This window comes from Gorilla gorilla, chromosome 1, assembly GCF_029281585.2.
Source record: "Gorilla gorilla gorilla isolate KB3781 chromosome 1, NHGRI_mGorGor1-v2.1_pri, whole genome shotgun sequence".
In the NCBI taxonomy this organism is placed as follows: Eukaryota; Metazoa; Chordata; class Mammalia; order Primates; family Hominidae; genus Gorilla; species Gorilla gorilla.
This window is the reverse complement of record NC_073224.2, coordinates 50,016,362-50,036,071: the sequence shown is the minus strand read 5'-3', so window position 1 is coordinate 50,036,071 and position 19,710 is coordinate 50,016,362. Positions and strand designations below refer to the sequence as shown.

The 19,710-nt window shown below is 51.2% G+C and overlaps 1 protein-coding gene across 1 annotated transcript in view; it reads left to right on the top strand.

Annotated features, from left to right (window-relative positions):
• MAPKAPK2 (MAPK activated protein kinase 2) overlaps positions 1-11,933 on the top strand; it is a 49,348-nt gene extending 37,415 nt beyond the window's left edge. The window contains exons 2-10 of the mRNA XM_031014283.3: positions 6,374-6,513; positions 6,699-6,763; positions 7,060-7,139; positions 7,634-7,760; positions 8,350-8,425; positions 8,800-8,924; positions 9,298-9,383; positions 9,497-9,577; positions 10,233-11,933. Coding sequence (XP_030870143.1) covers positions 6,374-6,513; positions 6,699-6,763; positions 7,060-7,139; positions 7,634-7,760; positions 8,350-8,425; positions 8,800-8,924; positions 9,298-9,383; positions 9,497-9,577; positions 10,233-10,376 — 924 coding nt within the window. The 3' untranslated portion in view covers positions 10,377-11,933. The remainder of the gene's footprint in view (positions 1-6,373; positions 6,514-6,698; positions 6,764-7,059; positions 7,140-7,633; positions 7,761-8,349; positions 8,426-8,799; positions 8,925-9,297; positions 9,384-9,496; positions 9,578-10,232) is intronic.
• Positions 11,934-19,710: the final 7,777 nt, after the last annotated feature.

Here is a 19,710-nt window from a genome sequence, read left to right as displayed (position 1 = left end):
CAACAGGGTGAGACTCCGTCTCAAAAACAAAAACAAAAACAAAACAAAGAAACAAAAGAAAACTTTTGATTCCCCTAGAACTACTATTAAATAATAGCCTACTGTTGACCCGAAGCCTTACTGATTACATAGTTGATTAACACATATTTTGTCTGTTACGTGTATTATATCTTTATTCTTGAATAAAATAAGCTAAAGAAAATAAGCATCGTTAAGAAAATCACTTTGAGTAGGCTGAGGAAGAGGAGGAGGAAGAGGAAGGGTTGGTCTTGCTGCTGCAGGGCTGGCAGAAGTGGAAGAAAATCCCTGTATAAATGGATCCACGCAGTTCAAACCTGGGTTGTTCAAGGGCCAACAGTACTTAGCAGCCACTTAGCACAGAGCACTGCCAGCCCCCCTCGGCCTGCAGCCTGCTCCAGCACCTTGCTAAGAGGTTGCTGAGGCTCACCTGCAGCAGCTGCCCTCCCGAGCCCTCTTTCCTTTACACCCCTTAGAGCACCGGGGCCAGCCATCCTCCATTTGGTGCAGCAGAGGCGCCGGTGGTCCAGGAACCAAAGTGGGTGGCCCTGGCCTGGAGGCACGGTGGGTTAGTGTGTGACACACGTGGCTTTCCCCCGACCCCCAGCTGCCTCCTGGGAGTGAAGAGGAGGTCTTGTTTGACAACATGCACCACATACCGCACCACACACCCACAACACACTTGGTGCCAGAATCAGCCTTTTGCATCGCTCTTGGCGCTGAATCAGAGTCTGTCTTGGGGAGGGATGTCTTCCTTCTCTCATTACATGCGCCCAGCTTAGGTGGTGTAGTGAGGGAGTGTACAGGGCTGGGATGCCACAGCCTGCTTTCCTCCCGGTGTCCTGGGGTCCCCCGTCTGTCCAGTGCCCAGAGCTATTAATAACACCTTCATTGAAATGGGTGTAATGGAATCCCAGTTGCCCACCCCAGTGGGACTCCAACACATGGGGAGTGGGGAGCAGAATAATAATAGCAAACACGGATGCAGTACTTATTATGTGCCAAGCGTTATTCTTAGTTATTTACATCATGCACATCTATTAACTCATCTCGTACAGCAAGCCCATGAGGTGGGGACTATTACTGTCCTATTAATGGATAAGGCACAAAGGGGTTGGAAACTTTTCCCAGTTCACATAGCTAGTGAGCAGTGGCGCTTGTGAAGGGGGTCCTCCTGAGGGCCTGGGGCCTGCTCCTTCCCAGTCTTGTCTTCATGTCCACCTTGCTGACGAGTGGCACATCAGGCCCTGGGTGCCGGCTGCTTTCCTGTCCTCTGGCTCAGCCAGGCTTCTAACGCTGACCACTCCTGAGTCTTTCCACGTGGCTCCACAATGGCAGACTCGCAGGAGGAGATGAGGGGAACCATACATACCTTGAATAGGGGGAGGGGTCCTGTCCTTCTTCCCCTCAGGTTCTGGAAGAGACAGAGAGGCATGGGACTGTATTTAGGCAGCTCCCGCAGCTCCCTCACTGCCGCTGTCCTAGAGCTTCCTTCCCAGGCAATGGGCTCTGTGGCTTGGCCCCCTGCCCCTGCCACAGTTGGCAGGGGGCCTTGCCTGTTGTGTTGCAGCTGAGCACACGCAATCATTAACCTTTTCTACGTGTAAGAGAATTTCAGGCACAAACTGTGTGGGGCTGAGGTGAGTCACAATGTTGGACCGAGGCTTAGTTTGGGCTTAAAATATTTCACAATTCCTCCAGGCATTCCTTGACTAATGATCTGTGGCTTTTTAGTGGGAAGACCCTTCCTTCTCCTAGTCTCCAGTCCTCAGAGCGTGGTTCAGGGCCTGTTGGCCTCCACTGCCCATGGCCATGCCCATGCCCAAGGAGCAGGGGCCTTGGCTTCTGGGTGGACCTGCCGCCTCGCTCTGCTGGTGGCCTCTGGCAGTGCCCTAGGAGTCCTGCTTTCCTTCGCTGTCTCTTCTTTGGCTTGGAGTGCAGGCCACCTCCCCTGCTGTTCTTTACTTAGCCCTGTACTCCAGATTAGCACATTCTTGGTTTCCTCTCTCCAGGCCTTCTGCGCTCCACACTTGTCCACAGAGCCACTTTGGCACTTCAGGGCTGTGCCCCCAGGACATCAGCCAGCCTGCCTCGCCCATCTGAAGGGCTTTCATTGCTTGGGTTGATTTTCCTATCCAGTCAGGGATTTCTGATAAACATGTGCCTGGATGGATGTCAATGAGCAGTCTTTTTTTTTTTTTTTTAATTTAATTTAAGTTCTGGAATACAAATGCAGGATGTGCAATGACCAGTCTTCATGGGAAATTCTTGCTAAGTTTCTCTAAGAAATTTAAAATACTACCTTTTCCAATTTATTTCAGGATGGAAAGGACAGCTCACCCTCAGTCACTCGGGGAGAGAGTTTAGTAGGGAGAAGAAGCAACAGAATGAGGGGGTGTTAGCTCAGAAGTTCCTAACCACTAGGTGAGGGAAGGAAGAGGGGAGGGAGTAAACAGAAATCAAATTAGATCTTGCCCATTAGAAACTCAGTTAGGTTGGGCAGATAAGGCATAAATATGCAAAATGGTAAATTTTTTCAAAGTGAAAACTACCCTATATAGAGTTTCTGAAGCACCTTCAAGGATATTATTTCACGAAGTTGCATCTGATTTTACAAATGAGGAAACCCTTTCCAGAAAGATAGGTGGGCTTGCGTGACACAAGCTAGGAAGTGCAGAACTGGGATTCAAAATGCATGCGATTGCAAAGCCTAGGTTCACTGTGCTACATCCATCTCCTCTAATGGGTAGAGAGTTTGTACAAGTCTGGAAGTGTGATGTGAACCTAGCCCTTCTTGCACAAACTCTCCTTTGCCTTGTGCCATGCACTCCTAATGTGTTTAGGGCAGAAAGTGGGGAAGTTGCAGTGAGCGCTTGGAATTCAGGGGGTGCTAAGGAGCATGCATTTAGATTTGGATCTTGGTGCATCCTCACTTAGCACAGCTCTGGTTGGCAGATGTCCTGGTGGTCGTCACTGGGCTGAAGACAGAAACCCAGCCTACAATCTTGGTGATAACTTGTGCTGGTTACATCTGCATGCTCCAAGCTCAACTCAGTGGTGACGGAGGAACCCCCCTGTACTGTGGCATTAATGGTACTGGTTGACAGTGATGAATGCCTTTCTGATAATAAAGCACTTTTAGAGGTATTATTTCATTAGATGCTCATAATGTTTCTATGAGGGGGAGGCTAGGCAGGTATCATTGCTCCTAAATGCATGTGGCACAGGCTCTGAAAGGTAGACCTCTCTGTGAGGCTGTGCAAGAAGAAATTGACACATTTCATACCGGGCCAAGTCTTCCCTGATTGTAACTCTACAACCAGGCATTGCTTCTGAGTAAATCTGACAACTTTGATTCTTCTCCTCTGGGCTCCAGTTCCTGTGTGCCTGTAGGGGGCGATCGAGGTTCTTTCTGCTTGGCTGCTCTGGAAACCTTGTTCCTCCTGAACCCTTTGAATTTAGCACTCTTACAGCATGTAATCTCACTGGATTTTAAGGATTTTCTGTGTCTCCCCTCATATCTTCTTCTGCCCCCCACTAGCCTAGGCTTTTCCAGATCAGGACTGCTCTATTTGGTTTTGACATTCAGTGCAATGCATGGCCCATAGTAGGAGCTCAGTAAATGCTTGCTGGATTGAATTATATACAAAGGAAATTGGCCAGTGCCTTCTCTTGCTCCCCTTAGAGCATGGAAAAGTAAACTTTTTTCCTGGTACATCCAAATGAATGAAGTTGAAGGCTGGGCATGGTGGCTCACACCTGTAATCCCAGCACATTGGGAGGCCAAGGTGGGGTATCACTTGAGACCAGGAGTTCAAGACCAGCCTGGCCAACATGACGAAACCCGGTCTCTACTAAAAATACCAAAAAATTAGCCAGACGTGGTGGCTCACACCTGTAATCCCAGCTACTCAGGAGGCTGACGTGGGAGAATTGTTTGAACCCGGGAGGCGGAGGTTACAGTGAGCCAAGATTGTGCCACTGCACTCCAGCCTGGGCAACAGAGCGAGACCCTGTCTCAGAAACAAACAAACCCTAATGAAGTTGAAAGTGGCAGAACTCAAGACCCATGCGGTGTCCTCATATGGCCACAAGGTGGCAGTGTGACCTCCTGGGAACCTTGCCTCCTGCAACTATTGGCTCCGGCCACCTGTTACTCCATGGGAGAGAACGAGTTATCTAGTCATTGATTACTTCTAGTCACCTGTTTGGGGAATTGCCTCTGCAAAGTCAGTCTGAGAAATCTTGGCTTCCAGCCTCCTCTAAAAGCTGGGTGGTGTGGTGGAAAGACTTGGTCTTTGGAGTCTACCAGGCCTGGATTCCAACCTTGGCTCTGCCTTTTCTCAGAAACTGAGCCTTGGGCATGCTACTTCTCTGAGCCTCAGCTTCCCCATCCTGTAAAATGGCAAATGTACAGTTAGGAAAAACCCAACATATCATGGGCCATAGCATACATGTATGCCAGCATTCTTGTTGGAAATACTCGGTTGCCCTTCCCTTCCCTCTGCAAGCTGGCTCCATCATGGCCATCTGATCTTATTTGCAAGCTTCAGACACTTTCCAGCAGGTTCTTAGGCCTCCCTGCTGTATCACCCCAGCTCCACTCCATCTCGGTCAGTCAGCACCTGCTTGCCACGTTTCGCTCTGCCTGCATGCCTTCCCTCTGCCTGTCCATTTCCTTCCCAGCATGTCTCTTGGACACCCCAGCCCTCTGAATGTCCAAAGCAGTTGGAGTGTGGACTGTGTAGGGCTCATCTTGACTTCCCATGAAGATGCTAAATCTGTGAGTGTCCTTGTCTTAATTATTTTGGCACCTGCGCTTGCACTTAGACAATTGGTGATAAAAATGACAGCTATTAGTGAGCGCATGTCAGATACTCTGTGAGGTGCTTTGTGGAAATATTTCATTTAATCCTCACAACAAGTCTGTGAAACAGAAGCCATTATCCATCCCCACTTTACAAAGGAAGGGTAGATCAGGATGCTTTTGGCTCCAAGCAATAGACAATTTCATGAAAAGCAGCTTAAACCGTAAGACGAGTTTATTATCTTGTCAAAAAGAAGTACTGAGGGATCCCTGGTGATGGCAGTGAGGATCCAGGTGATTGCCATTTCTCCTGGTTGCCTTCCTCAGTGCATTGGTTTATCCTCTTAGGCCCCCCTTACTGGTAATAATGTGACTGTCATGGTCCCAGGTGCCATATGCAGGAGAGATGATGTAGGTTTCTTGTGCTCCCTTTAAGAAGCCTCTTAGCAGATTTCTTTTTTTTTTGAGATGGAGTCTCACTCTGTTGCCCAGGCTGGAGTGCAGTGGAGTGCAGTGGCGTGATCTCGGCTCGCTGCAAGCTCCACCTCTCAGGGTTCACGCCATTCTCCTGCCTCAGCCTCCTGAGTAGCTGGGACTACAGGCACCCGCCACCACGCCTGGCTAATTTTTTTTGTATTGTTAGTAGGGACGGGGTTTCACCATGTTAGCCAGGATGGTCTTGATCTCCTGACCTCGTGATCTGCTTGCCTCGGCCTCCCAAAGTGCTGGGATTACAGGCACGAGCCACCGTACCCGGCAGCAGATTTATTACAAGGCTCTTGGCCAGTTGAGTTGTAGGCTTGTTCCCAAGCCAGTCACTAGCAAAGGGACTGGAATTAATGAGACTGGCTTAGACAGGTCAAGATTGAACCCCTGAGGCTGGTGAGAAGCCAGCCTCCTTTAATACCCCTAGCCAACTGGTCCAGGGAGAAGAAGGGGCATCAGTGAGGTTCGACGAGTTAAGTAACTTGCTCAAGCTTGGAAATCTAGTAATAACTGGATTCAAACTGGCATCCGGCTGACTTCCAAGGCCATCTGTTGCCTGGTTGAAGTCAACTACAGAGGTAGAGAGAATATTGCTCTGGATTTGTTGTGCTGGGTCTGAGTAATTGCTGAGGGGCCTTTTCCTATGGACTCTGGAGTCTCTCTTCTCTCTAGCCCCCTTTCCAATACTGTATTGGTTTTTCTCAGTCTGTCTTTCTCCCCGAAGCCCCTTCACCCCCTGCTTCCCAGTACCTGAGTGCTGCCTGCCTTCCACAGTAGACTTCATGGCCTAAGCTGGAGACAGGTCTAAGCTGGACCGAATGGCCTGAGGGCTGATCTCAGTGTAGCTGTCAAGGCCCCAAGAGAGTCATCGTGAGATTTCATATAGAGCAGATAAGGAACTGCAGAGGCCTTAGGAAATGTGCCAAGGGGGCTGGTGGGGGGGGGGGCAGCAGGAGTGGGGGGTTTGTGGTATGTCAGTGGCGATGTCAGGGCATGCGGGCCAGGGGCTTAGAGCAGGCCCATGTGACAGCGCAGTTACTCAGGAAGCTGTTTGGCCTGCAGATGCTTCAGGACTGCCCCAAGGCCCGCAGGGAGGTGGAGCTGCACTGGAGGGCCTCCCAGTGCCCGCACATCGTACGGATCGTGGATGTGTACGAGAATCTGTACGCAGGGAGGAAGTGCCTGCTGATTGTCATGGAATGGTAAGCAGCCACTGTTCTAGTCCCGGCCCAGCCTGTTCCCACTCCTCACTCAGGCACCTTGCCCTCTGAGGACAGCCCAGGGATGGGCCTGAAGCCTGGAATGTAAACACTTGATTTTTTGGGGGGCAGTGGAGAGTGGCTGCAGGCTGTTGTGTTCTCTGGATCTCACTGTGGCTTCGTTTCAGTTTGGATGGTGGAGAACTCTTTAGCCGAATCCAGGATCGAGGAGACCAGGCATTCACAGAAAGAGGTAGAAAGGGTCTGTTGTGGGAGCACGTGCAGGCAGGCAGGGCAGTGGAGGTCTGAAGGGGGCCTTTGCAGTGCCTGCTCTTGGGGAAGGGTGCTGAGGCTGCTGCCCCCTCCAGCATGCTGCAAGGGGTGCCTCAGCTGACCAGGGCAGCTCCTGGTGGCTTTGTTTCTGGGGTGGGTGGTGGCTGTGGGGAGCCTCAGGCTGCACAGAGGTGGGACCCGGTGCACTGGGTTTTCAAGCCTAATGATGTGTCTTTGTGACTTTCTTTCCCATTCACTCTTCCCTCCCCTCTACAGAAGCATCCGAAATCATGAAGAGCATCGGTGAGGCCATCCAGTATCTGCACTCAATCAACATTGCCCATCGGGATGTCAAGGTGCCAGCTGTTCATAACCCTGACCAAGTGCTGTGGGGGGCAACAAAGGGGCCGTGGCCACCCCAGAGATGGTTGCCAGGCCACGCTGCGTCCTTGCTGCCTGGTTCCTGAGCATGCCATTCTCTGCCTTGTAGGGCCTTGCCCTCTCTGCCCATGGGCAAACCCCTAAACCCAGTAGTGAAGCATTCTCTGGCCCCACTCAGCCCTGTGGTTCTCCTCAGGCAGAAACCCCCAGTCACACTCTTGGTTTCTCTGTTCCTGTGGTGTTTACTGCGGGTTCTGTGTGTCAGTCTGTTATCTCCAGGCACTCTGGAAACCCTGCAGAGGCAGGCACCTGCCCATAGAGAGCTGCCACTCCTCGTGGTGGGCAGTGCCCGGGATAGGCAAATGGTTGCTGGATGAGTAGAGGAAGGGAGGAACCAGGATCCTTTTCGTTTCTGATAGCCCCTCCCAGGTCCAGCAGGGTTGCTATTTTTCTGTCTCTCTTTCTGTAGCCTGAGAATCTCTTATACACCTCCAAAAGGCCCAACGCCATCCTGAAACTCACTGACTTTGGCTTTGCCAAGGAAACCACCAGCCACAACTCTTTGACCACTCCTTGTTATACACCATACTATGTGGGTAAGTCCACAGGGGGCCCAGGGACCTAGGCTTTTCCCAGAACTTTTCTCAGCCCCTCCTCTTGGCTATCTGGGGGGCCGCAAATCCTAGGAGAATTGTGTCTGTATGGCCCCTTCTGGTGCTGGTTCTGCTGGGACCTGCTGAGAAGTAGGGCTTGTCAGAGCGAAGCTACAGTTGAGGAATTGTAGGAAAGGATCTGCTGGGATCTTTCTGAGAAGAGCCATGGTTTCCATCAGATTCTCCGTGGAGTCTGGACTCAGGTCTTGTTCTGGAGCCACAGCTGATTGGCATGGAAGAAGCTTTCAAAGTGTGTTCAGAGCATCTGTGAAATTAAATGGACGGCATGGGTCTGAAAGTCTCATGCGGTTCAGGATTTTTAGAATCTTAAGATCCTAGTTCCAGGTTCCTCGTGGAGGAGGATGTTCTGTTCCAGTCCCTGGGCTGGGCTTTGGCTCTTCCTTCTGTGCCCCAACTGCTGCCACCTCATGATAGGCTGAAAGGTTGGGATGGGGAGCATCTTTCACAGAGAAACTGAGTGGATCACAGGGTTCTGAGGGCCGGCCCACCCATGTTGACCTTTGATTTGCAGCTCCAGAAGTGCTGGGTCCAGAGAAGTATGACAAGTCCTGTGACATGTGGTCCCTGGGTGTCATCATGTACATCCTGTGAGTGTGCTGGGGAGGGGGCTGGGTGGGGCAGGGAGTCAGGGCGGCCTGTACTTCTCCAGGACAAGAGGAAGAGGCAGACGTTAGCATTCCCCTTTCTACAGGGGAGTCCCCTGCGTGCCCCTTCTCTCAGTTCCGATAGCTAAGTGGCGAGTGTAAACCAGCTCATGGGCTGGAAAGTGTGCGCCTTAGATACTTGCTGTGCTGGATTCCCGGGCCCCAGGCTTGACTTTGTATATTGTGCCTGTGTCAATAAGCCCTGATTTCTCTGTGACCTTTACAAGGAGAAGAGGCTGTTTCTCCTCCTGTTCCTGGTAGAGGGCCACTAAGTAACAGCTGTTCTGTCTCCCACTTCCTTCCTCCTGTTGATGCAGGCTGTGTGGGTATCCCCCCTTCTACTCCAACCATGGCCTTGCCATCTCTCCGGGCATGAAGACTCGCATCCGAATGGGCCAGTATGAATTTCCCAACCCAGAATGGTCAGAAGTATCAGAGGAAGGTAAGAACCCAGGCTTTCAGGACAAGGGGAAGAGCCCGTGTGTGTGTGTGTGTATGTGTGTACACGCAGACACATGTATGGGCCTCCATCTCATGTGCATGGTGTAACTGTGGGTTAGCACCTATGCCCACGCCTGCGGGGTGCGTCCTGCTTCATTTTGCCTGTGTGGAGGGCTGGAGGCAGGGCCGAGGCTGTGGGGCTATGCAGGGCCTATCAAGTGGTACAGCCGTAATGGTCCTTGGGGCCAGTTGCTCCGGCAGCCTGCCTCCATGCACCCCCTCTTTGAACCTGGTTTCCCCATGAAAACTGGGGAAAGGAGCAGGCCAGGGAGAGTGACCCCTGAGCTGTCACTGCCCCCTGTCCCACCCCACAGTGAAGATGCTCATTCGGAATCTGCTGAAAACAGAGCCCACCCAGAGAATGACCATCACCGAGTTTATGAACCACCCTTGGATCATGGTAAGCTCGGCAGGCTGGGGAGCATTGGGTCTCACGGGACTATTCCACAGGACAGAGTCTTAGCCGGGACCCTACCCCAGGCTTTCACTCGGACCCCTTTTCTCTCTTCTCAGCAATCGACACAGGTCCCTCAAACCCCACTGCACACCAGCCGGGTCCTGAAGGAGGACAAGGAGCGGTGGGAGGATGTCAAGGTGAGGGGCACCACTGGGTGAGAGGGGCTTCAGGTGGGGTGGGTGGCTTGCGGGGAGTGCCCAGGTGTGAGGCGTGGTGCAGGTAGGGGAGAGCTTGATTCTGCCTCTCTCATCCCAGGGGTGTCTTCATGATAAGAACAGCAACCAGGCCACTTGGCTGACCAGGTTGTGAGCAGAGGATTCTGTGTTCCTGTCCAAACTCAGTGCTGTTTCTTAGAATCCTTTTATTCCCTGGGTCTCTAATGGGACCTTAAAGACCATCTGGTATCATCTTCTCATTTTGCAGAAGAGAAACTGAGGCCCAGAGGCGGGGGGCAGTCTGCTCAAGGTCACGCAGCTGGTGACTGGTTGGGGCAGACCAGACCCAGGTTTCCTGACTCCTGGCCCAAGTCTCTTCCTCCTATCCTGCGGGATCACTGGGGGGCTCTCGGGGAACAGCAGCAGTGCCATAGCCAGGCTCTCTGCTGCCCAGCGCTGGGGTGAGGCTGCCATTGTCAGCATGGACCACTAACCAGCCCGTCTTCTCTCTCTGCTCCCACCCCTGCCGCCCTCACCCTGCCCTTGTTGTCTCTGTCTCTCACGTCTCTCTTCTGCTGTCTCTCCTACCTGTCTTCTGGCTCTCTCTGTACCCTTCCTGGTGCTGCCGTGCCCCCAGGAGGAGATGACCAGTGCCTTGGCCACAATGCGCGTTGACTACGAGCAGATCAAGATAAAAAAGATTGAAGATGCATCCAACCCTCTGCTGCTGAAGAGGCGGAAGAAAGCTCGGGCCCTGGAGGCTGCGGCTCTGGCCCACTGAGCCACCGTGCCCTCCTGCCCACGGGAGGACAAGCAATAACTCTCTACAGGAATATATTTTTTAAACGAAGAGACACAGAACTGTCCACATCTGCCTCCTCTCCTCCTCAGCTGCATGGAGCCTGGAACTGCATCAGTGACTGAATTCTGCCTTGGTTCTGGCCACCCCAGAGTGGGAGAGGCTGGGAGGTTGGGAGGCTGTGGAGAGAAGTGAGCAAGGTGCTCTTGAACCTGTGCTCATTTTGCAATTTTATCAGTAATTTGACTTAGAGTTTTTACGAAACCTCTTTTGTTGTCCTTGCCCCACTCCTCTCCACCAGACGCCTTCCTCTCTGGATACTGCAAAGGCTTGTGGTTTGTTAGAGGGTATTTGTGGAAACTGTCATAGGGATTGTCCCTGTGTTGTCCCATCTGCCCTCCCTGTTTCTCCACAGCAGCCTGGGGTTGTCCCCGCTGGCTCAGGCGTTCTGGGAGCTCAAGGCCACCTTGGAGGAGGATGCCACGCACTTCCTCTCTTGGAGCCCTCAGACATCTCCAGTGTGCCAGACAAATAGGAGTGAGTGTATGTGTGTGTGTGTGTGTGTGCACACGTGTGTATGAGTGCGCAGATCTGTGCCTGGGATCGTGCATTTGAGGGGCCAGGGGCAGGCAGGGCTGCAGAGGGAGACGGCCCTGCTGGGGCTTAGGAACCTTCTCCCTTCTTGGGTCTGCCCTGCCCATACTGAGCCTGCCAAAGTGCCTGGGAAGCCCACCCAGATTCTGAAACAGGCCCTCTGTGGCCTGTCTCTATTAGCTGGGTTCCGGGAGGCAGAGAGGAGTGACCGGGCACTGGCACAGTGATCAGGAAGACTGGACCCCCAGCCCCCAGGGCCCCCCTCCCCCCACTTAGTGCTGGTCCTAGGTCCTCTGAGGCACTCATCTACTGAATGACCTCTCTACTTCCCCTTCTTGCCATTATTAACCCATTTTTGTTTATTTTCCTTAAATTTTTAGCCATTTCTCCATGGGCCACCGCCCAGCTCATGTAGGTGAGCCTGGGCAGCTTCTGTTGGCAGAGCTTTTGCATTTCCTGTGTTTGTCCTGGGTTCTGGGGCATCAGCCAGCTACCCCTTGTGGGCAAAGGCAGGGCCACTTTTGAAGTCTTCCCTCAGATTTCCATTGTGTGGCCTGGTGGGTCGGGGAGTCTTTGCACCAAAGATGTCCTGACTTTGCCCCCTTGCCCATCAGCCATTTGCCATCACCCCAAACAACTCAGCTTCGGGGCCGGTGAGGGGAGGGGCCTCCCCCAGCACAGATGAGGAGCAGCTGGGGTAGGCTGTCTGTGCCATGGTCCCCCACTCCCCCTTCCCTTGGAGGGAGAGGTGGCAGGAATACTTTACCTTTCCTCTCCCTCAGGGGCAGGTGGTGGAGGGGCGCCCAGGGTCGTCTTTGTGTATGGGGGAAGGCGCTGGGTGCCTGCAGCGCCTCCCTTGTCTCAGATGGTGTGTCCAGCACTCGATTGTTGTAAACTGTTGTTTTGTATGAGCGAAATTGTCTTTACTAAACAGATTTAATAGTTGAGAGTTTTTCTTTCTTTCTTCCTGGGGCTCAGGCCCTACCCCCCACCGCCTCTATGTGCAGAGGGGTTTTGTTGGGTGGTGAGGGTGTGGGTTGGGGGTCCTGGGAGAGGAGCGGAGGGCCTCCTGGGCGAGCAGGAGCCAGCACCTCATTGGTGAGGACCTGGGCAGGATGTGTGTAGGGCATCCTTAAAGCAGGACAGGGAGGCTGCAAGGGCTCAAGCCCATCTTCTTTTGCCAAATGCAGAATCAGGAGCCAAGCTCTTTTTGGCATATGATTCTTTGACCTACATAGCCACCACCAGGTGCTGGCACCTTTAGCCTGCAAAAGCCAGCTGGTATAGGGTCCAGGGAAGGGGGGCGTGCTGGTGAATTTGGTTGAAATCCTGGTAAAGATACCAGGGGAGCAGGTTAGTGTAGTACTGGCACTCTCCAGGAGGCGGTGATAGGGGTCAGGCAGAAACCAAAGGCTCTACCTCGGAGCTAGAAGAGACTTCATGGTTCCTGTAGCCCATTCTCAGTGCACAGATGAGAAGACTGAAGCCCAGAGCTGGGGCCACATGATGACTTGACCCGCAGCAGAGCCTAAAGTAGAAACTGGGCTACCTGCCCCATTGCAGTCCCTCCGGGTCAGATGGGAAAATAGCACATCCTTCACTGTGTCACCCGCATTTTCTTATGTGACCCTCAGAGCTGCCAGCAAGAGACAGTACAGGGTGGCTGCTGATTGCTGTTTTATGTGTGAGGAAGGTGGCTGAGAAGGTGGGATGATGTGCCACAGTTGCATGGTGGGATTGGAACTCAGATCCCTCTCCCCGCTGGAGGAGAGACCTGCTTGTCCCCTTTGCTGCCAGAAGGACCATGTCTCCACCCTCAGCTCCTGGGAACAGCAGGCCCTGGACCTCCCCTTCATGACAGTGGGTTGCTGAGGTTGGTTCTCGCCTTGAGACACTACTCATCACTCTAAAATCACAGCTCAAAACAAACCAGCATGGGGGTTTGCTTTCAGAGAAATCCACTTATTTTGTCTGCACTTATGAAGGTGTTAGAAGCAATAACCCGAGAAGGAGGAATAAGGGGTGCTAGGAGGGAGTCAGGGAGAGAAGGAGAGGAAGTTGTCAGAGTTCTGCTATCTTTAGAAGCTGTATTAGTTTCCTGTTAACAAAGCTTCTGCCATATTAATTTTATGGCTTAAAACAACACAAATTTATGATGTTCCTGTTCTGTAGGTCAGGAGTGTGATAGGGTCTCACTAGGCTGGCTGGAGTCCAGGTCTCAGCAGGGCTGCATTCCTCTTTGGAGGGTGTTCCCTTGCCTTTATCAATTCTAGGGCCTTCCTGCATTCCTTGGGTCATGACCCCGTTTCTCCATCTTCAACCGCAACCTTGCATTTTTCTGATCCTTCTGTGGTCACTTCTCTGACCCAGCTGGTGTGATAAGATTGAGCCCACCCAGATAATCCAGGATAATCTCCTCATTGCAGGGCCCTTAACCGTAATCCCATCTGCAAAGTCCCCTTTGCCATGTAAGGGAGCATAGCCACAGTCTGGGGACCAAGACATGAGCATCACTGGGGGCCAGGATTCTGCCACAGAGGCCCGTTGCACAGCCTTCTTGGCCTCATGCCCAACGTTGGCCCTTGTGTTTTGCTTCCTTCCCTGACTCAGCCCATTTCAGGAGGATGCTTTTGTGGTCAGCAAGGATTCAGGCTGGGGTTGGCTTTCAGGGAAAATGGCTGGGGCGAAGGGCCAGGAGGGGTCTGGCATGGTTATTGGGGTCTTGCCACACCTTTTCACCCCCATGCCCATGTCCCTGACCTTCCATGCTGGCATGGCCCTGCGAGTCCCTGTCTCTAGGGAGAGCTTAACACCTCTGCTAAATGCCTGGGTGGGATGGCAATGGAAACTTTTGTCCCTAAGGGCAGATGCTGGCTTGCATGAGTTCAGGAGCAGGTGTGCTTCTTGAACACCCTTAAGTAGCGTGAGATGTAAAGAGGAGCATAGAGACACTCCCGGGCCCCTGCCAAGTGCTGATGCTGGGCTCTTCCCCTTCATCTCTTCATTATCAGAACCCTCTGAGGTAGTCAGTCTCGTCTCCAGCTTACCTGTAAGAAACTCCAGCTCAGAGGAGTAAAGGGACTCGCCCAGCATCACACAGCTAGTCAGGGATTCTGACCTGGATCTCCTGTTTCCAAGTTTAGAGCTTCTTTAAGAAAGCCCATGGACATCGTCTTGGTAAGGGAGTGCAGAGGGGGCGGGGAGGAGAGGAGATATGAGGCTGGATTCCACTCCACTGAGGAAGGTCTAGTTTTCTTTGCTATAGAATGAGGGTGATAGTCCTAGGCCTGTGGCTGTTTTAAGGATTCAGTGAGATGGTGGATTGATTTATTTATCTGAGACAGAGTCTTACTCCATCATCCATGCTGGAGTGCAGTTGTGTGATCTTGGCTCACTGCAACCTCCGCCTCCCAGGTTCAAGCAATTCCCCTGCCTCGGCCTCCTGAGTAGCTGGAATTACAGGCACATACCACCATGCCCAGCTAACTTTTGTATTTTTAGAAGAGATGAGGTTTTACCATGTTGGCCAGGCTGGTCTCGAACTCCTGATCTCCAGTGATCCGGCCACCTCAGCCTCCCAAAAAGTGCTGGGCTTACAGGCATGAGCCACTGTGCCCAGCCTAGATGGTGGATTTAAATGCTTCCTAAAATGCCAGCTGCCAGGTGGCCTTTATCACCAGGAGGGTCCCACCCCTCAGTGAGCTGCTCAGCAGTGGGAGCACAGGGAGCCTCAGGCTTGGAGTCGAGTCAGTGGCCTAGGCCTGGTCCATGCCCTGAGCTTCACGGCGGGTCTCTGTGCCTTGGGGTGAGCAGGCAGTTGGGTTGGTAAACAATAACAGTACATTTGGGGGTTTCCTTTGACTGGGTTGGAGACAGGAAATGCAGGAGGCTGTGAGTGACGAGTGGGTAGAGTGGGTAGCAGGTAGGTCGGGTATGTCGGGCCTGCTCAGGGTGTGAAGGAAATTCAGTTATTCAAGGGAGGAGGGTGAGGGTGGTGAGGCTGGGGAAAGTGGCTGGCCCACTTACTGGTGAATATAAACAAACCCTCTGGGCACTCCCCAGGTGGGGCAGAGTGGGGACAGGGGAGGCTTTGAGGGGCAGCCACTGCATCCTCAGCCCTGAGAATGCAGCTCCTTTCGGGCTCTGTCTCTGGAAGCCTACATTTAGGGGCTCCAGCCGCCCCTGGGTCCTTTTGCTCACTTCATCTCCCTGTCGTCTCCCTGCACTCAGTCAGAACAGTGTGGCTCCCCAGCATACTCGACCACTAGATAATCCAGGCACTTGGTGTATGTCCTGTGCTTTGGGAGAAACAAATGAAGTGTAGGGCGCAGTTCCTGCCCTTGAGAACCTAGTTGGGGAGATACAAAATGCCTGTGTGCAGCAGCAAGTGGCTTTGTCTTTCCTTTCCCTGTACCCACAGGCCTGGACACATTAGGGGCTGTTCCAGACTGAGAACAATGTGTCATTCAAGCCCAGGTGGCATAGGGCAGCCTCTTAGGGCCCCAGAGGTTTTCAGATGAGCATGAGTGAGGTGAAAAAACCAAAATGACAAAATAAACCACACCCTGGATCCTCGTCCTCTGGAAGAAGATCTCACATCCATGCCTTGTTGGGGAGGATTTCAGTCCTCCCCCACCCAGGCATGTGAAGATTAAATGAGGCTGTGCCAAGACTTGGAAAGGTGGGGGAAGTGCAACTCGTGTGGAAAGATAGGACTGCCCCCTGGGCTCTGGGCCACCATTCAGACAGGTCAGTGCCTTGGCCTTTTCAGCCTAGGCTGCTCTTTAAAAAGAAGACCTTCAGCCACTATCCAAGAGTAAAAATGTCACATTTTCAACATTCAGCTCATCTTGAGCACCTCCTCTGTGTCATGCCCAGTGCTCAGGACTTTGGAGACACACAGATGAGTCCAGAAGTGGGTCTAGCCTTTGTGGAGCTCAGCATAGAGAAGTGGCGGCCATCGCTGTAACAGAAGGAGGACTGATGCTCTCCAGAACAGGAGCAGAGGTGGTTGGAGTGCATAAGGTGGAGCTATTCTGTTAGAGACCCAGGAGAGCTTCCTAGCAGCCCTTTGAGCTGGCACCTGACTGACAGTTTTGATGGCAGAAAATGGAATAGCATGATGGAGATTTCCCCATTGCATTTCTGCTCTCACTTCTCTCTGCAAGAGCTAGATCCTTCCTTCTCCAACAGGTTCACCCCTCCTGTCTTTTGGTCTGAACTGCTGTCTGTCTGCTCATCTCGTTAGCTTGACCTTTGACCCCTCATGGGTTCTGCTCACGGAAATCTGATTTACTCCTCTCTGTGGGGTGCCCTTGGTGTTTTCTGTCCATTTTCCCTTTCCAGCCCCTCCAACTTGGATTTGCCTCATAAATGATGTTTGCTCCCTGAAAAACAAAATTTGGGGATGTGGTCTGATGGGGATTTTGCCACGTTTCACTCAATTCATAAATTTTTTAAAAAGTGTTACAGTGGTACACCTTAAACTTAGATCTTTTGTAGTTAGGCACTTTATGAATCATGGAAAATGATGACATTACATGAAATTGAGAGCCCTCCTGGAAGAGCAGGATGAGCAATTGTTAGGGGCTTCCTTGCCCCTCTTCCCTCTGCCACTAAAAGGCCTTTCTCATCCCTGTGTCCTCATGGTTCTTACTCCACTCAGTTTAAAAGTGGAGCCCTTGGGAGCCTCCCTGGCACTCACACACAAAAATGTCAATATACTTGGCGTCCACCCTTTCCATTTTTAACACACCACCATCTGGAACCCAGAATTACCTTGGAATTTACTTGTCTCCTCTAGAGGGAGTCATAATTGCTTGGAAGGTAAGTTACTGCCCAGAGCCTCTGGCCAGGAAGTCTTTCGGCTGTCAAGCCTGCAGGATTTCAGGTGGGGCTGCCAAGGTGGTGGAACCTGTGTTTGATAAGTCATTTTTAGGGACCAGGGCTGCCATGCAAATGCATTTGTTTGCATAACTTTCTTGCTCTCAGGGACAGTAAAGTTTCCTACTGCCATCCCACACCCCTGCCAGGATTTGCAAGTGAAATACCGGGACTGACTTTCCACTTTCCCCCTTCATGAGTCCTCCTCCCTTCCTAAGTCCTCCCCCACCCCCTTGGTTTTGGTTTTGTCTCTGAGGTCCTGTGTGACCAAATACTAGTCTCAACCTCTCTGATCCTAGGGTAGTAGTGTTTCCAGGACCCTGATATGCAAAGTATCTGTACAAGTTATGCAAATGAGCATCCTGTCTGGGTGGCTCTGGTCCTAGCCCCGGGCAGTTATTAGCTCTGACTACTGCTGTCCGAGTGTGTGAAACGTGATCTTACTCCTTCCTCCGTCCAGGCAGCTGTGGGTCTCTTGTTCCTCAAACAGCTACCGCCTCTTGGGGTAATAAGGCCTCAAGTTTCAGAATGAGCTGAGTTCTCCCAGCCCTTACCTTCTGATCTGGAGACATGTGATTCTGAATTCACCAGTCAAAGGTTTACTTTTGAAAGAAACCACGATCTCATCTAAGTCTAAGACAGAGACCTTGGTTAGCTGGAGTCTGTGGTGCAGAGAGACCTGGTATTTGTAGTAAGACCTAGAGGGGCCTTTGGTTTTCTGGCACTCAGCTGTCTCCTTTTCTGGTCACAAACCTATTCTAAGGAAATGGTCCTCATAGTGAGACTCTAGCCCTACCCACCCACAGGAGGGTCGAGGGCAGGAGGGGAAGGATGACAGCCAGGCATTCTTTGAGCCAGTGTGCAAGGAAGAGAAAGGGTAGACGAGAAATTCAGTCTGATTGGCTTATTTCAGGCTCTGAAAATGACAGCTGACTCAGGGTAGGTGCTTAGTATCTGTTGGATGGAAGAACGCATCTAAAGGAAAGTTAACACAAGTAATTTTAGTAACTCAAACGACATTATATGTACATATACAGACATACAGAGTGAGGCGTGAACCTTTCTCTTTATAACGTCTCCACCTCAGTGATGCCAATTCCCTCTCCAGAAAAAACTTCGTTGAACAGCTTTATTTTTTTTGAAATTTTTATCCAAAAAGTTTCTGAAAATTTATCTAGATACGAATATACTTATAAGCACAACTGAGAAATTTCTTTGGCAGTTATAACAAGTACAAATGGAATCATTAGGCATATTGTTCTGCAACCTGCTTTTAAAAAATTGTGATAAAATACACTTAACTGAAAATTTACCATCTTAAACATTTTTAACTGTAAACTTCACTAGTATGTTCACATTGTTGTGCAACTGACAGAACTTTTTCATACCCATGAAACAACATACAGCTTGCTTTTTTCACTTAGCGTATCTTGTGAATTTCCATGACCAAACTCATAGAACTATCATTCTTTTTCTAAATAGTTGCAGGGTATTTTATAGTATGATGTACCACAATTTATCTGCTGTGGATGGATATTTCCCACCTCCTTTCTTTTTTATTTGTCTTTTAACCTCATTTGCACTGAAGGACTACCCTCCCCCCCTTTTTCTACTATTTATATAGATCTCACAGATATCTTGTACAGTATCTTCGAGCATGTGTGTAAGGATTTCTGTAGTATAGATCCCTAGTAGTGGAATGGCAAGATCTAAGGGTATACACATTTTAGTTTTTGATAGGGACTGCCAAAAAGACAGTATCGATTTATGAATGAATGCACTTTGCATATTGCTTTCCAAGTGAGAGCTTTACGAAAGGGTTTGCTGTCAGCAGCAAATCTGGGGGTAGAGTCAGTCAGCCGAGAGTAAAAGGGCATTTGTAGCACTTCCCAAAACTGATAGATGTAGACCCTTGGCCACATTGTGGGCAAGTGGAAAAGTCAGATGTAGAGGGGTTTAGGGGATTCCTTCAACATCTCCCCACATCAGTGGCCCTGCTCACTCAATTATGGTTATTTGCATACATTTTGGGCATGTAGGCAGAATGGCTCAAAGACAAAAATCTGAGGTTCAGCCTTGTTTGGCCTCCTGGTGTTTGATCTTGACCGGGCTACCTGCTTCTCTGACTGGCATGCAAATGCCTGTGGGGGATGACAAGTGTGCACATAACATAAGTGACATAAGGCTGACTCTGGTGGGTGCTGTAAGAGAGGCCCAGAGTGCTGTGGGAAGTTACAGAGGAGGCACGCCTCTGGTTAGGAATAGCAGGGAGGAGGAGGCGGCTTTGACTCCGGGTTGTAGGTGTTGTGGGGCACACAGGACACATGCAGGTCTCACTATATATATGTATACAGGAGCTCACTAGACAGGAGCTCAGCCACATTGCCTCCCAATGTGACACTGATTGTGTGCCCAGCCCTCTGCTGGGTACCGAACCTGAGGCATCAGTCTTGGGGATGGCTTGGGATGTGGTGGTCAGTAGCTCCGTTGCATATGGCACAAGATAAATCTTTGGAGTTACTCTAAGCTGGGTCCCAACTATGAGCAGATGACTTGTCCTCTCTGAGCCTCAGCTTGTCAACCTGTAAAATGGGAATTATTATTGAGGCACCCATGAACATGTGCCCCAGAGTCCCCCTATTATGGGGAGCTTATTTGTCCAAGGGCCCCAGCTATGGCACTCTGAAATTCATTGTCTCATTTGTGTGGAGGCCACACTTCCTTCCTCGTGCTCCCAGTCAATGACAGTACAACAGGGATGTGAAGATGCACCCGTTCCTGGGAGAACCAGGACTCGAAGGATGGCCAGCTTTGCCCCTGGCAACTTCATAGACACTTG